The following is a 17,043-nucleotide window of genomic DNA, read 5'->3' on the forward strand; positions in this document are numbered from 1 at the left end:
TCAGATTGCGCAGATTCAATGATACCAGCCTGGCGAGCCACGCTACAGTCCCTAGTTAACAAAGGAAAGTATTACACAGCTAAGATTAGCACAACTGGTGGTCTCTGATCAGCTGGGAGCCTACTAACAAACTCCAGCTTTCTCGATTTTACTCAAAGAAGAAACTGATTTGTGTTTCTGAACATCCAGCTCTAGCATACTAATTCCCTACTAGCTAAGGGCAGGGTTAGACAGGAACTGAGGTTGTCAGCGTGTGGTGATTGGGGGCTTTCAGCACGTAAAAGTTATTCAAGTTCATCCCACTATCTTGAAACAAATGGAAAAACGTCACAAGCAAAACCAAGCAGCATAATTTTTATTTGGTGTTACAACAGATGTGCAGTGCCCATGTTTTTGGGCGCTGCCTTTTACTGTTTACGATTTTTCTTTTTAAAATCTAAACAGTTCTTCTGTTCAGACAACTCCATGTGCTTTTTTTATATACACATTGTGACCCCTGCATTGAGCCTGTCCAGTTAATGCTAGAAATATTTGTCAAGGCAATACATTATTTTATCTTTTCTATAATTAGGGAGAAATCAAAAGAAAAATTTTACTTTAATCGGACCGATTACATGTATGTACATACCTGTTCCAAAACCAATGTACTCAGACAGAAGTTTCTAATTTAATGCACTCTGTTATTCAAGTCAAAATGCTGTACATCTAAGTATCCACACAATCGTACATTCCTAACGATTCTTCTTTACACCTTTATTTTTTTTAGACATCTGTTTTTAAAAAGGAATAAAGAAGTTGCCCTGTAGATCTATATTTCTTTAGAACAAAACATTATATACTACATTGAAAAATAATTTTATCAAAACCAGATTCAAATCACTGTCATGTACAATTTTCAGTTAACGGTTCATGTTGAAATTGCACTTTGCAGATAGAATAAAATTAAAAACTGAAAACGTGTTCTATTTCCTTTCAGAGGAGACTGCCTCTTCGGGATTTTTCTTCCGTGAATGCTTGTATTTGTCTACATACGCCTTCACTAGATTTGCCACTTTTGCAGAATTAACTTCTCCGCTCTTGCTATGACAAACCTACAACAGTTTTAAAGAGAAAAATGTTTGAAACATTTCTGTTGATTTGCCACTGTTCCGCATTATTTATTTATTTTCCTAGCACCCCAGGTTTCTCCGTCTCAGGCAGAACAACTCTGGAAACTTCTAATACTTCCCAATTGCTTCCCAAATACTTCTGAATTCCCATTCAACTCTTTCACACAACAAATGAGTTACATTCTGAGGAGCTGTGAAAGCTCTCAGGGATGGAGAAAGATGAAGGTATTCTTGCTTTTCCTATTCCTTCTCCCAGCAACTACCAGTTCTTCCCACAAGATTAAGAAATCCACCCCAAACCCTACCTCAACTGAAACGTATGCATTTCAGATTAACAGATCAACTTACTTTATCTACAGCTTTCCGTACAATTTCTTTGTATTCTTCCTTAGTGATATCTTTATTTTGGTAGAAAGGTTTAATAGCTAGTTTGACTTCTTGTGCTGCTTTTTCTTGAATTAACAATTTCTGATGAAAAAAAAAAACTTGAGTGATAAAAAGATACATATGCAGGCAGTGAAAAATAACAATCGCAACTTAAAACTTTACAGGAAAAAAGTTACTACAGAAGACTAGAAAACCATGCTCCCCTCGCTCACATTTCAGCTGTCATGCGAGTTGCCCGTGTTTTACTAAGACCAGAATGTTGTCACACAGCAATTAAAGTAATATTCATAATAGTGCTGCTTTAAAGAAGACTACATTAAAAAGAGCCAGCTTGCTAGTTTATGTCCTACAGCCGCCACAAGTATCACATACATGATGGTATCAAGTATATTGCACAGAAGGGGTCTTGCCACAGTTTGCTATTTTTTAGTATATCAGAATTCATATACATAGAGAAAAATTAATGTATATGTATTTTATATATAAATATATTAACTGATGTATATAAATATATTCTGAACTTTGAACTTGCCTGGTCCTTCTTCGAGCTATCTGCACTGGCTTCCACTGTTACACTTGCTTTGTTTTCTCCCAATTTTACAGCTGTATTAGAGCTCTTGACGTGACTTGACGACATTGCATTACCCGAACTTGGTCCCTGAACTGTTCCCACGTTTCCCAGGACTGCCGCTGGAGCAGGCACGGCTGGAGCACTCATGTTATTGCTTACATGAGCAGCATTTGGAATACCCTGTTTTAAAAAGTTATCGGTAGTTAATACATTATACTTCAGTATTACAACGTGCCTTCCTAGAAGTCTCAGCAGCTATAGAAGGAGCATCAAGACTACACATTCATTAGCCAGTTTCCACACCATCCATTATTATGGAAGGTACGCACATTGTATCAGCTCTATATCATATCAGATCTACTCAAAGGAAAAAAAAAAAAAAAAAAGCTGTAAAAGTAAGGCATCCTCCATGTCACCACTGTGGTTGCTAGATTCTGGCTCTGATCCCAGTGATAAAGCAAACAAAGTATCCTGCAAACAGGCACGGAGGGTGTTAGCTTATGGCAGCAGAACCTCTCGATTTGTTACAGGAGTGTATAGGAAGTCCTGTTTTGTAAATCAGATTAACTTTTTTAAAAAAAAAAAAAAAATCAGCACCTGAACATACATACAAAAAGCTACCTTAAACCTCACTTGCATTCCTGCATCATAATGATGCTGCTTTGAAAACATTTATTTTCATATTTGTTATCAGCTTGAACTTGCGAATGAATTTCAAATGTAAATACACCTACAAGTCTACTTGAGGCTAGAGGTGAAATGCTGGTTGAAGGACCAGGATCTATTCTTCAGGAAAAGCCATTTTCATTTCCAAACATCACCAAAAGACCACATGCACTGTTGCTACTTTGGAATTGAGAAATTAAATAGCTCTCAGACCTCAGACAGAGGTCCCTTTCAGCAAAAGCCAAGAATGCATCCTCCCAACATGTTTCTGGCAGGCCACCCTAAATGGTACTTTTTTTGCAGATAATCACCATTACTTTTTTTTTTCACATCTGCATTAATCCAGATGGAAAATAATGAAACAGGAATTTGAGCTCCTTGGAAAGGACACAGGTATTGAGCTGTTATAATCAGCATGCTAACACTCGCCAGTGCGCTCTCTTCATCTTCCTTTCAACAGGAAGGATGGGTGGAGTCCTGCAGTATTCAGTAATTTGTACTGTGCTACCACCAAGGACTCATCCAATGAAAGCTCAAACTAAAAGCAGCAGCAGTTCCCAAGAGCATTCAGGTTCATGGACACCATTCCAGAAAAGCAGGTTAAGAGCAACAAAGAGAATGGGGGCTTTACTAACAAGTAACTGTATTTTGGAGCAATACACAGGTCTTTATAGAAACGTATTTATTGCTGCACTAGATACTGTATTTCACAGAGATTTGTAGCCTACGTTCTTAAATTTTTAGAGGTTAAACCTACGGAATTTCCAACTGTGAAAATATTTTAATTACAGACAGCAGGCATTAATCAAATCAACAAGCAATCTACCAGCATTTTAGTTCCAACGGTACCTTACTGTGTTACCTTGCAGAGTATTAAAGTATTTAATATGAGCTGTAACTCATTATTTCCCACAGTACTTGACTCCTTTTGTTCTAAGTTAATGAATATGAATGATAACAGCAGTTGAAAGTGAAAAGAATGTAGGCCATTTATCAGTTCGCTTCAAATCTTTAGAGATGATGTGTGAAAACAGGGTTAGAAATCATTGTTCTAGAACATCACTTTTTCAACCTGGAATGCAGGGGAAAGCATTTTAGATTAGAGCAGGCAGCCTGCAACAAAAGAAAAGCAGAAACCTCAGTCAAACCCTGAAGAGCCCTTTATACATCATAGATGCAGCGTTACATCTCCTCACAGGAGATGTAACTTCCTCCTGGAAGTTGTTCACATTCTTTTTGCCTGATATAAAAGCTCTTAATATAAACAGCTGGCTACAGGAGGAGCTCACATACACAAAGGTTGTTTTAAGATATCTTGAAACACACAAAAAGATGGTCTGACCTGCCCCAAGCACAACAGAGTCTTTTTGAAACAGGAGAAATTAAGTGGGAGTTAGGTCTCAAACAGGGCATGCAAAAACAGGAGACTCGGGCAAGAAGGGGGAAGTAAAACATACCAAAGAAAGCTTGGAAATTATTAACAAAAAGGCTCAAAAGATCAAACAGAATAGAAAACGCCTGTGTGGGGGGAAGCTGCTGAGACAGTGACAGCCAGAGAATGGAAGCGTGGAACAAACAGGTGCCATGCAGTACTTGATAATTTTCCTCTGCTGATACACCCCATGGGATGAAAACTGCAACAAAGAGGTTTAGGTCACTTCCTACATGCTGCTGAAAGGGGATTCAAACATTTCCTAAAGCTTAAAAATTAGGGTTTGAAGGAGAAAACTTAGTTCTGGAAACGTGGCATTTCTAAGAAAAAGGTAATTGACAACACTGATGAAATTTTTCAGTGTTCCATTACCCACTGGAATATATCATTACCAGAAAAACCCAGTTACGGTGTTGTGTATTATTATTTAAAAGCTACAGCCCCAAACCAACCCATACCCTCATGAATACTTCCACTTTAAATTTGGTGTGGGGTGGAAGAAGACAGGCAAGAGAGAAAGAAACTGCAAGTATAAATTTATCAAGACTATGGTATTCAATATAAGAAACCCTTAACTGGTTATTATTTCAGTACTGCTCTTGCCATGGCTTCTGACAAAGCATACCTGCAATTGTTTTCCATCTTGCTGTGAAGCAATGTAGTTGACTTGTTGAGATGGTGGGGGTGGAGGTGGAGGCGGAGGTAATCCCTGAGACAAATTTGTGGGAGCAGCTACCTGTATGAGAGGCACTCCAGTAGGGAGATGCATGGGCACCGGAGGGTGGATGTTGAAAGGATTTCGTTGCATATTCATCATGGGAGGATGGACACCCACTGGATACGGAAAGATATTCATAGGTTGGTGCTGTGCATTCACTTGTGGCATTACATTCATTTGTTGCTGCATCATATTTATCGGTAACTGAGAACCATCACTTTGCTGGTTGCCTTGGTCTTTGAGGTTTGGATCTATCAAAAGAAAAAACAGACAGTGTATGAAGTAGAAAATCCATACTTTATAAAGCAAAAGTAGAGCCAGGTGTCTAAACTCCTCAGGAAGTATGGAGTATCAAAAAGCTTTCTATAATCCGAGTATTTTAAAGATACTGCATTACATTATTGCACAGCACTCGTCACTAGACACATCACGGAGCCAAATGCTAGTTTCAGAGTTTAAAAAATTCGGGTTACTATGGAAGCCTGCATTTTGAATTTCTATTTTCTCTACTTGTTCCCATAGCACAGCTAATAAATTATTTCATCACAATGAAACAGTAGTTCTCTCCCAAAGAGCAGGAAGACAACATAACTTGCTAGCTTCTGCAGTTGCAGAAGGTTAGTCATACATTATCACATATGCAATGCTTACCTTCCAAAAGTGCATATAACAGTGTGATTGTTCCTGAACTATGTGAAATAAAGCCTGCAAATCACACAATACTTTCAATTAAAGGCTTGATAAATTTTGCCTGCAGCAGACTGAAGGTTGACAAAGTTGCCTCAAAACTAAGCTGCTAGTGATGCAGTTGTCTCTGAAAAGAGAGAAAACTGCTGGCATACAGGATGAAAATGGATAAAAATGAAAGACAAAACAAGGAGACAATGGGAAAGTGCAAGTGTGGTTGTCTTCAGAACTGGATTTTACAGTTTTCAAATACAATTCACATCTACCTTACTTCAGAGCATTAACAGTCTGTGCACAACTTCTTAGCTATTCAGAATCAACCTCGTCCACAGTTAACTCACTGTCTACCAAGAAGTTTATTTCCATCAGGGCAGTTACCTTTTAGATATAAAATACTCAAACATTTTAGACTTCTATTAACGCTTCAGAGGAATTTTAATGCTGAAGTATAGTAAAAGTACTGTTTTTTTCATTTATAAACCTCCCTAGATTTTTTAAGCATATAAAGAGGAAAATGCTTATTTAGAAGCAAGATAAACATCAACATAATGATTTGTCATCTCTAGAATCTATGGTGTGGGTCTGCACAGGCAAATGCAAATCTCCTTAAAAAAAAATTACCCTTTTTAAAAGTATCCATGAAGAGGATATGCTTTGTCTTCACCCAAATCAATTTACTTAAGTAGCACTCTTCAGATGCATAGTCCTCAAATTATGTCTAACGTTAAGCAAAACCAAAAAGCCATCAAAACATCATCAAAAGTCAAGAAATCCCCAAACTCCATACCTACAAACTTCCATATTGCAAAAAGACTATAGATTCACCCCAAATTATTTTGAGGAACTAATCAACTTGAAATAGGTCAATGTGGCTAAGATTTTACTTGGCTATTGCTGCTGTGAACTAAGCTTTTATGTTTCAAAACTATGAATACCTTGTTCAGGTGTCTCTTCTTCTTGTCTCATTCCCCATCCAGACTGTGGGCTTGATGAACTGCGTCCTCTTCTTGAATAATAATTCTGCACATCAGCAGGTAAAGTCTTTCTTACAGCCCAGCTGGATGCAGATGTCCACCCAGATCTGTCAGCAGGTGTATCGAAAGAATAATCTTGTTCATTCTTACGCTTGTATGGCTGATGTTCTGGGAACCTTGAAGTTTCATTCCCAGAACCGTTTGAGTTCCCTGAGAGAGGTTTTCTATTTTGCCAGTGATTTTCACTCTGGTCTCCATACATGAAACCACCTCTTCCACGCCCACCTCGGCCACGCTGACCTCTCCCTCGATTTGGAATCCAACCTGAACCAAAGTTTTTATTCCAAGAGTGTCCTGAATTATCATGCCTGCTGTCTTCCCAATGTGGTTTATCTCTCTCTCTGTTCCTGACTTCAGGAACGGAGTTTATCCTCTCCATTACCCAGTCTGGACAATCATTCCTCCGCTTGTCTGAAGAACATTGATCGTCACTGTTTTTTTCTGTGTTGTCCTTCTCTTTTTTAAGACTTTCATTCTGTTTCTCTTGATCACTTCTTCTGTATCGATCATTTCCTCTGGGACTCCTCCAGTTGTCATTGGCCCATCTCTCTTTCCATCGAGGTGAATGACTGTCCCTCTCATTTCTAGAGAATGAAGAACCTTTATTTCTTGTCCTAGATCGTGATCTTGACCTAGATCGTGACCGTGACCTAGACCACCTCCTATTTCTTCTTTCTCTGTCACGATCTCTTCTTTGACTATCTCTATCGCTGCTTCGAGATCTAGATTTTTGCCTCGGAGATGAATCCTTAGTTCTTGACCGAGAAGATGATCTCCTGCTTTCCCGGACAGTTTCCCTTTTGGGAGATCGAGATGGTGTTTTTTTCTCATCTTTGAGCATGTCTCTCTTCGGAGAACGAGATAAAGATCTCCTTCCCTCCCTCACAGTCTCCTTCTTGGGTGACCGCGAGCTCCTGTCTCTGGTGATCTCCCTTTTAGGGGATGGTGATTGAGATTTTCTGCCCTCTCTCCTAGCAGGAGACCAAGTTGTTGATGGAGAGTGAAACCTAGACCTTCTAGTTCGAGTCTTTTTATCTTTTTTGAGTTCTGACTGGCACTCTCTTTCTTGAGGAACAGTTTCATCCTTTTCATCAGGAAGTCCTGAAAGCGATGTACCGTTTCCTGCATCACACTGTAAGGAGTTCACATCTCCTTGCTCTGTACTTTCAACTGGTGGTAACTGCTCAATCTGAGGTTCATTCTGGTCACTGCAAAATGAGTCACAATCCATTGGTATCATTTCATTGTTATCTTCACCAAAATGTTTATGTTCAGCATTTATCTGGGGTGACTCTGAAGTTCTACCTTCTTCACTTTCTGGCATGGTGTTCTCTTTTAAGGATTGTTCTGATGCACTGTCCATAGAAATACTGTGTATTAATGTATCTGGTTCTTCATCTTGAACAGTTTTTAAGTTTTGAATATTTGTACTTGCACAGTCTACCACCGTTTTTTCTTCAGCCTCAGAATCATCAATTTCTATGGCTTCTGGATGCTCAGGCAATTCACTCCTGAGGCTCTCTGATGGCCGATCTTTTCCCAAAGGTTCTGGACATTCCAACAATTCATTTTCTGGACTAGCTATGGGTTGATCTATTTTTGTCAAAGTTTCTACATTCTCCATCAATTCATTTTGAGGACTACACAAGGTCTGATCTACTTTTGCAAAAGTTGCATGGTCACATACTTCATCTCTGGGACTAGCTACTGTTTCCATTTGTTCAAGAGTATTTTCACAGATGTTCTGACTCTCAAGATCTATATTTTTTTCAGTAACACCTTTTACTTCAAATTCCTGACTTTCACCTCCTGAATTTAGTACTGGAGGTTCTTGGACAGAAAAACTTATATTCGCATTGCCTGAAGTATCTTCATCTTTGTCACATTCTCCTGTAGTTCCCTCAATTTCTGTATGTTCACTACAGCTTTCCAATCCATTAGCAGATTCTGTTTCTGCATTATTCTTCTGGGGAAGGCTTGCGTTATTGCTTTCATTATCTGACTGCTGGTCTTTATCTAATGTTAGAACTGCTTCAGATGTCAGAACTGCTTCAGACTCAGCAATGTCATCATCTTCCACTGAATCACTGGGTGATTTTTCGCAACGTGCAGAACTTCTGAGTTTCTTTTTAAGCACAGGTGTTTGTTGTTTAACTATTCTTTTAGGCTTTCGTTTTGGAGGAGCCTTCTCTGATTCTGAAGGAGATTTATTCAGAGATGGGTTATTGCCATCAGGGGCACCACATGCAGAACTGCTTGACCGAGGTGAGCTCCGAGACTGACCCAGAGTCTCATTTTTGCTGTTTCGTGCAGACCTCCTTCTAGGAGTAGTATTAACTGATTTCCTTCTAGTTCCTCTAGTGCCAGATGAACCAGAAGCTTGCTTTTTCTCTTCTCCTTCTTGGGTACACGCAACAGCATATCCTTTGCCTAAAGATTCTAATAAAAGCAGAATACATTAAAGTTTAATAATAACCGTTTATCCAAACACAGTTAAGAACATAAGATGACCTTCTCTGGTTTAACAGATATCCTCAAATAATTCAATGTAAGATTTACTATGAAATGCTGCCACAGCTTAAGTAGATAAATTTAAATCCTTTTTTTTTCAGTGCAGACCTTTAAAGAACAGAATGAAGCTAACAAAGTGACATCTAAACACACATTTTAGAAGCAGTGCCAGCATAGCTACATGGACAGTAATGGCATTCACAATGAAACTGCTATTGATATTGCCATTCAAAGACAGTCAGCATTTAAGCTGTTAGAGAAGTAATGAATGAACCACATGACATTGTTAGCGTATAGCAGTTCCTGTCACTCTAAAATGCAGGCCTGTTGGCAGTGAAGCCTCAATGCTACAAAAGTGAAGCTCAATACTACAGAAAGTGACATTTTTAAATGGCTGTCAGTGGACGATCCCATGGGAGGCAGCTGATCAGAAGCAGCACTGAGAGCATACATCTTTACGAAATCAAGTTTCAGACAGTGCAAACTCATTCACCAGTTATAAGACAGACCCTGCACGCACCATGGCAAACTGGACTTAAACTCTGCCGCAGGGCCCCCGGGGTGCCTGCAGCACCTAAAGAACTGAATAAGGAGTGAAAGTTTTGGGGCAGCCTAGGGTGCACAGAGAACCCTAAAGCTGTAGAAGAATGACCGTAAGTCGCACACAGCAGCACAAGAGTTCTTGTTTTGATACTGTATTAATTGATTTCATGCAATCCACAATTTGACAAAAGTCTCTGTAGGGAAGCCAAGGGTTATAGTCACTGTAAAGGGAACAGAATGTACTCTTGATACCTACAAAAGCTTATGAGGGACAGGCTCAGGAATTAAAGATTAACGATAATTAAGTAAATATGCTTGAATGTAATACTCCAAAACTAAATTAATTTCTTGAGATGTCTATTAATTTGTTTCATACGTTGCGTAGACTTCAGAAAGCATAAAGAATTTGGTGTTTAAATTAGATCTTTTTATAGCTTCATTTTCATGCAACAAACAGTAGAAACTTGCTAAGAAAGATTAATTTCTATGGGTTTTGCAATGCATTTATCACATCACACAAAGTCTTGATTCTAACTCTCTGTATAACATTGCTATTCCATGCTTTTACTGCACTAAAGTATTTGTGTAATGTATTCTTAAACAAATTATATTAAAAATAGGATAGGAACAAGACAAGTATATAAGAGCACAAAATCCTCTATCACTTACTACTTCGTTAGCAGAATCAAAAACATATCACTGTCTATTAAATGTAAACTTATCTGATAACCTTAGAGCAGTAACTCTGCAAGCACCTCACTAGCCTTAAAAAGGCTAAAGCAGAGCACAGGACTATTAATCACCTCCTCTGACCTCCCTTATAAACACGCAATAATTTGCCTGAACACAAAAAGAATCTAGTTTTGGTTTTTGGATGTCCACTGATCAAATTATCACTTAAGATAATGAAAACCAATGGTATTGATTGTATAGAAGGTGCCATACATTTAAAAGAAAACAACATGTGTGGTAAAGAACTTCCAAAGGAGTTTTAGGTGGCTGGCACTATTTGAGGTATCTACTCTAAGAGTCTCCCCAATAATTTTGTTAAAAAGGGACTTCACAGTGGTTGACCAGCAGTCATTCAGCCACATGTGGCTATCTCAGACGAGCTACGTCTTCAAACCTATTACAATAGCCAGGAAAACAAGTCAGATATTAAAAATCTGTAATGACATATAACATCTGGGATGATTTTCTTCAGTGGGGAAGAAATCACCCTGCAATAATAAAAATTCATAATACAAATGGAATGTGGGAATCCTGACAGAATTAAAAGGCAATTATTTTTGTGGCACTTTCAAAGCCCACTTGTGAAACACAAGCCTCTTTTTAGCATTCCTTACTATCTGTAGGATTTTAACAGACAAGCTTTGCAAGCTTTGGACTTGGACCAAATACAGGTATTTCAGCTCACTGAATCTTTATTTAAAAATATTTTAATCACGCAAAAGAACTGTATAATGCCAGCCTAAATCATAATGGTATTTGTAGATTCACTAATGCATTTTCAGGTCAAATTAGGAAAAAGACTATTTAAGGGTAAGAGAATCTAAAAAAACCCCAGCAGCTAGAGGGAAGATTCAGGCAGTACAGTTACATGGCCATCACTGATATTTGCATACCTCCTTGCAGAACTCTGGAAGCAACTGTCAACTACTGCTCTGATGCAAAACTGTACGCTTTATGTATGACCAAGACATGGGGTGGGGTGTGTAAAAATAATAAAAAAAAAGCTTATGCGACCATCTTTCAGGCACAGTTAGTAAGAATCACAAGATCCAGTCTGGGTTTTTTTTTTCTATTTTTAGTATTTTCTTCATTTTTTTTCCTGTTCTCCACCTTTGTAGAAAGTCCCGGTGCCCCTTGTTTCCTCCATCTTCTGCCTTTTCCTTCATCTCTCATACTTCCTGTAAGAGAAGGCCTTGCTCCCATCTCCTTTACATGTATTTGTCACGCACCTCTAAACAGTATTCAGGTTACGTTTCTCCTTGCTTTTGTCCTTACTTTTTTTTGTGCATGTCTGTCTGAGGAGTTGCTATATAAAAACTGAATGGGGAAGGAACACTCAACTCAACAGAATGTGACCAAAATCCTCAAGGCACATCTTCGCATCCAACATCCTCTAGTTTCACTAGGAAATTTGAAGACTCTGTGTCTTATTTCCTGCATGCTTCTTATCAGTAGGAAGTTTTAAAGTCAAACTTGAAGGTGACTTAAAACTTTCGTGTCAACATACTACAGTGTTTTAAGATTCAGTCTTGATGACTGTCTTCCACTTTGTCCACAGTATAAGTAATATATTACAGTAAACATCTGAACTGTAGTTCAGGTGTGGCAAGAACATATGGAAACATACAAAAATAACTTTATTTGAAGAATTTATTTGCTGTGTCTTGTTAGCTCGATAATTTCACATTTCAAAATCACACCTTTAAGAGAGGAATTAGAATGCTTATATAAAAACCATAAAGTTCTAATCAAGACAACAAATGAGAAAATTCTGTTCTAAATATGAATTTTAGAACACAAATATCTGAAAAAAAAAAGAAATCCTTTTCTTTTACTGTCAGGACTCAAACCCAATCCCCTGCCTCTCCCAAAAGACAGCGTAAGGGATTTAGTTCCATATTCTGCCTTAGGAGTTGACAATGTTATCAGTATTTGTGGATCAGTTGCTGATATTATCAACAGCAATTACTCACATGTTCTAAATAGTCTAATGTTGAAAAATAATTTGGAGCTTATTTAAATATTCTTCATCTTTCTGGTGAGAGAAAAAAATGGTTTTTCTGCCAGTTTTGGGGCGGCTGGTTCATCTTCTAATTTCAGTAATAAACAAGCTAGTTTTGAAATAGTACCAAACTGTATCAAAACAGGTTTGGAATTTTTTCCTGTTAACTGTAACTATATATTCTGCTTTGATTTCTGAGAATCATATTTTAACAATACTCCACATGAGCTATAAATAAAACTTACAAAAAAAAAGTTTACCAAAGTTTTCCAAAGGCCTGATATTTGTTGGAAGAATTGTCCCTGCTACTGTAGTAGAAGTGAGAAGAAAGGTCTCAGCTTCAGCTCCATAAGACATTAAAGGAATTCTGGAAAAGTAAAAGCATCAATATTAGTTGGTTTAGCTGTTTGCAGCAAGTTTTGGAAACAATGCACAAACCCAAAACTTTAGGCAACCACGACGCTTCCAGCTTCATTACAGTTGGAGAGAAAGGCAAAGCTGACAGAGAACAAAATTTTCCGTATTTAATTTCAGGTTTATATTATTGCCTAATCTAGTAAACCTGTTTCAACAAGGCATGTTATGTTAAAGCAATATATGTTTGGCTTTCTTCAAAGCCAAACATAGAACTGTAACAAACAGTCTACTCCAAATTACTAGGCTATACTGCTGGAAATAAAATTCTGAACACTGATTTAGTACTTCAGCAGAAGAATAGACTTTTCTGCAGAAAAATGAGAAATAGTCTGCACAACAATTTAGTAAAGGCTTCCTTTATTTTTAACAAACAAAATAAATATATACTTATTCAGGCTCCCTCAGCAAACCTTGGGCAAAAACCAGAGTTTAGCTATACATCTACATTTTTTAAGTTACCACTGAGTTAGAACAAAACTTTCCACAAGGAAAAGTACACATAAAAAAATATAAATTCATTATTTAAATCCTAGGTACAACTTTTAATTATAATTAAAAATCTCTTTACTTGCTCTTTTGTCTTTAGCCTTTGCTTTATGCCAAAGAGAGTAGAGATATGTAGTAAAATTAGGATCATAGACAGAACCAATTTCTTACTGTGTTATTTTAAAATCAGTTATTTTTATGCTTCTGCTTTATATTCATGAAAACATCCTTAGGGTATGTTTTAACACTCATCTGCTCTTTGACAAAAACAAAATTATTTTGTGTTCTCCATTTCATTTGATAGAGCCCCTCTTAACTCTAGATGCATTTGCTTATAAACAATTACAGAAAGAAGTGTTAGAACCAACCCATGAAAGGGGTGGGGGGAGGTGGAGATGGGGGTGGGAGAGGGAAATCAGAATCAGATTGATGTTAAAGCAAACGTAGTCCGATTTCTAATGATACAAATAATTTTAAAAGTGCATTGAACACTAGCTTCCAAATAGAAAATAATATTTAAACTTCCATTTCTGTGAAAAAGTGACAGCGATATTAAGATGCACAAATCAGTGGAGTTACTATGCTTGTCATGACTATCAAAAAAGCATTAAGATATTGTCCTGGTTTCGGCTGTGCAGGCCCCAGTTTGCTTTCACTTGGAGGGGCGTCCAGTACACCTGGAATTGACTGCCCCAGGGGTGGAAACATAGACCCACCATTTGCCATGGACTGATCCAGACGGCACTGGAACAGGGTGAAGCTCCAGAACACCTGCAGTACATTGATGACATCATCGTATGGGGCAACACAGCAGAAGAATTTTTTGAGAAAGAGAAGAAGATAGTCCAAATCCTTCTGAAGGCCAGTTTTGCCATAAAATAAAGTAAGGTCAAGGGACCTGCACAGGAGATCCAGTCTTTAGGAATAAAATGGCAAGATGGATGTCGTCAGATCCCAATGATCAACAATGTGATCAACAAAATAACAGCTATGTCCCCACCAGCTAGCAAAAAGGAAACACAAGCTTTCTTAGGTGTTGTGGGTTTTTGGAGAATGCATATTCCAAATCACAGTCAGACTGTAAGCCCTCTTTACCAGGTGACCCAGAAGAAGAACAATTTCAAATGGGGCCCTGAGCAACAACAAGCCTTTGAACAAGTTGAACGGGAGATAGCTCATGCAGTAGCCCTTGAGCCAGTCCGGGCCGGGCAAGATGTAAAACAGTGTGCTCTACACCGGAGCTGGGGAGAATGGTCCTACCTGGAGCCTCTGGCAGAAAAGCACCAGGGGAGACTCGAGGTCGACCCCTAGGGTTTTGGAGTTGGGGATACAGAGGATCCAAGGCCTGCTATACTCCAACTGAGAAGGAGATATTGGCAGCATATGAAGGGGTTCGAGCTGCTTCGGAAGTGGATGGTACTGAAGCACAGCTCCTCCTGGCACCCTGACTGCCGGTGCTGGGCTGGATGTTCAAAGGGAGGGTCCCCTCTACACATCATGTCACTGGTGCTACGTAGAGTAAGTGGGTCGCACTGATCACACAACGGGCTCTAATAGGAAACCCCAGTCGCCCAGGAATCTTGGAAGTGATCGTGGACTGGCCAGAAGGCAAAGATTTTGCAATATTGGCAGAGGAGGAGGTGATACGTGCTGAAGAGGCCCCACTGTATAATAAACTACCAGAAAATGAAAAGCAATATGCCCTGTTCACTGATGGGTCCTGTTGTTTTGTGGGAAAACACCGGAGGTGGAAGGCTGTTGTATGGAGTCCTATATGACAAGTTGCAGAAACTGATGAAGGAGAAGGGGAATTAAGTCAGTTTGCAGAGGTGAAAGCCATCCAGCTGGCTTTAGATATTGCTGAACAAGAAAAGTGGCCAGTACTTTATCTCCGTACTGACTCATGGATGGTGGCAAATGCCCTGTGGGGGTGGTTACAGCAATGGAAGCAGAGCAACTGGCAGCGCAGAGGCAAACCCATCTGGGCTGCCGCATTGTGGCAAGATATTGCTGCCCGGGTAGAGAACCTGGTTGTAAAAGTACATCATGTAGATGCTCACGTACCCAAGAGCCGGGCCACTGAAGAACATCAAAACAACCAGCAGGTGGATCAGGCTGCTAAGACTGAAGTGGTTCAGGTGGATCTGGACTGGCAACATAAGGGTGAATTATTTATAGCTTGGTGGGCCCATGACACCTCAGGCCATCAAGGAAGAGATGCAACATATAGATGGGCTCGTGATCGAGGGGTGGACTTAACCATGGACACTATTGCACAGGTTATTCATGAATGTGAAACATGTGCTGTGATCAAACAGGCCAAGCTGTTCAAGCCTCTCTGGTATGGAGGACGATGGCTGAAATATAAATATGGGAAGGCCTGGCAGACTGATTATATCACACTCCCACAAACCCGCCAAGGCAAGTGCCATGTGCTTACAGTGGGAAGCAACCACTGGATGGCTGGAAACATATCCTGTGCCCCATGCCACCACCCAGAACACCATCCTGGGCCTTGAAAAGCAAGTCCTGTGGCAACACGGCACCCCAGAAAGAATCGAGTCAGACAATGGGACTCATTTCCAAAACAACCTCATAGACACCTGGGCCAAAGAGCACGGCATTGAGTGGGTATATCACATCCCCTATCACTCACCAGCCTCTGGGAAAATCAAACGATACAATGGCCTGCTAAAGACTACCCTGAAAGCAATGGGTGCTGGGACTTTTAAACATTGGGATACACATTTAGCAAAAGCCACCCGGTTAGTCAACACTAGGGGATCTGCCAATCGAGCTGGCCCTGCCCAATCAAAACTTTCATGTACTGTAGAAGGAGATAAAGTCCCTGTAGTGCACATAAAAAATATGCTGGGGAAGACAGTCTGGGTTACTTCCCCCTCTGGCAAAGGCAAACCCATTTGTGGGATTGCTTTTTGCTCAAGGACCTGGGTGCACTTGGTGGGTAATGTGGAAGGATGGGCAAGTCTGACATGTACCTCAAGGGATTTGATTTTGGGTGAAAATAGCCAATGAACTGAATAGTATGATGTTAATTGCTATAGAATACTGTATGGCATCACTTTTATGGATGCTATGTGCCGTATCAGCAGTATTACAGTAAGAATCACTCAGATTAATGTAGAATGAACTTTAATAAAACTGAACAAAGCGCAGCAGTGATGGAACCAGAACTGATTTCAACATGCAACAATCCAACACCGCACATCACCTCTCCTGCCCTGAAAGACTGTTATGACAGATGGAACCCAAAGTTATGGACTAAATGAACTCAATGGACATTTTACAGGGATGGCCCACAGACTAAGGGAATGATATCTGTGTGTATATATATCAAAAGACAGGAAAAGTGGTTGTGGTTAATTGGAATTTATTGGAAAGGGTAGAGACCTGGGCATGACGTAGATGGTACAGAATAATGGATGGATACTGTCCTGGTTTTGGCTGTGATAGAGTTAGTCTTCTTCCTAGTAGCTGGTGTAGTGCTGTGGTTTCGATTTAGTTTGAGAATAACTTTGATAACACACTGATGGTTTAGTTGTTGCTAAGTACTGCTTATGCTAGTGAAGGACTTTTTCAGCTTCCCATGCTCTGCCAGGTGCACAAGAAGCTGGGAGGGGACACAGCCAAGACAACTGATCCAAACTGACCAAAGGGCTATTCCATAACATATGACATCATGCTCAGTATATAAACTGGGAGGAGTTGGCCAGGAGGCTGCAATCGC

The 17,043-nt window shown here is 39.5% G+C and overlaps 1 protein-coding gene across 4 annotated transcripts in view; it reads right to left on the bottom strand.

The window, feature by feature from the left end:
* Positions 1–339: 339 nt before the first annotated feature.
* Positions 340–17,043, bottom strand: part of SCAF11 (SR-related CTD associated factor 11) — a 51,792-nt gene continuing 35,088 nt past the window's right edge. For all 4 annotated transcript variants that reach the window (XM_075707745.1, XM_075707751.1, XM_075707763.1 and 1 more), the window contains exons 10-15: positions 12,653–12,759; positions 6,506–9,043; positions 4,791–5,134; positions 2,029–2,247; positions 1,458–1,577; positions 340–1,091 (exon numbers count right to left, since the gene is read on the bottom strand). In XM_075707745.1, coding sequence (XP_075563860.1) covers positions 963–1,091; positions 1,458–1,577; positions 2,029–2,247; positions 4,791–5,134; positions 6,506–9,043; positions 12,653–12,759 — 3,457 coding nt within the window. In that variant the 3' untranslated portion in view covers positions 340–962. The remainder of the gene's footprint in view (positions 1,092–1,457; positions 1,578–2,028; positions 2,248–4,790; positions 5,135–6,505; positions 9,044–12,652; positions 12,760–17,043) is intronic.

The sequence above is a fragment of the Pelecanus crispus genome, chromosome 1, assembly GCF_030463565.1.
Source record: "Pelecanus crispus isolate bPelCri1 chromosome 1, bPelCri1.pri, whole genome shotgun sequence".
Classification (NCBI taxonomy): domain Eukaryota; kingdom Metazoa; phylum Chordata; class Aves; order Pelecaniformes; family Pelecanidae; genus Pelecanus; species Pelecanus crispus.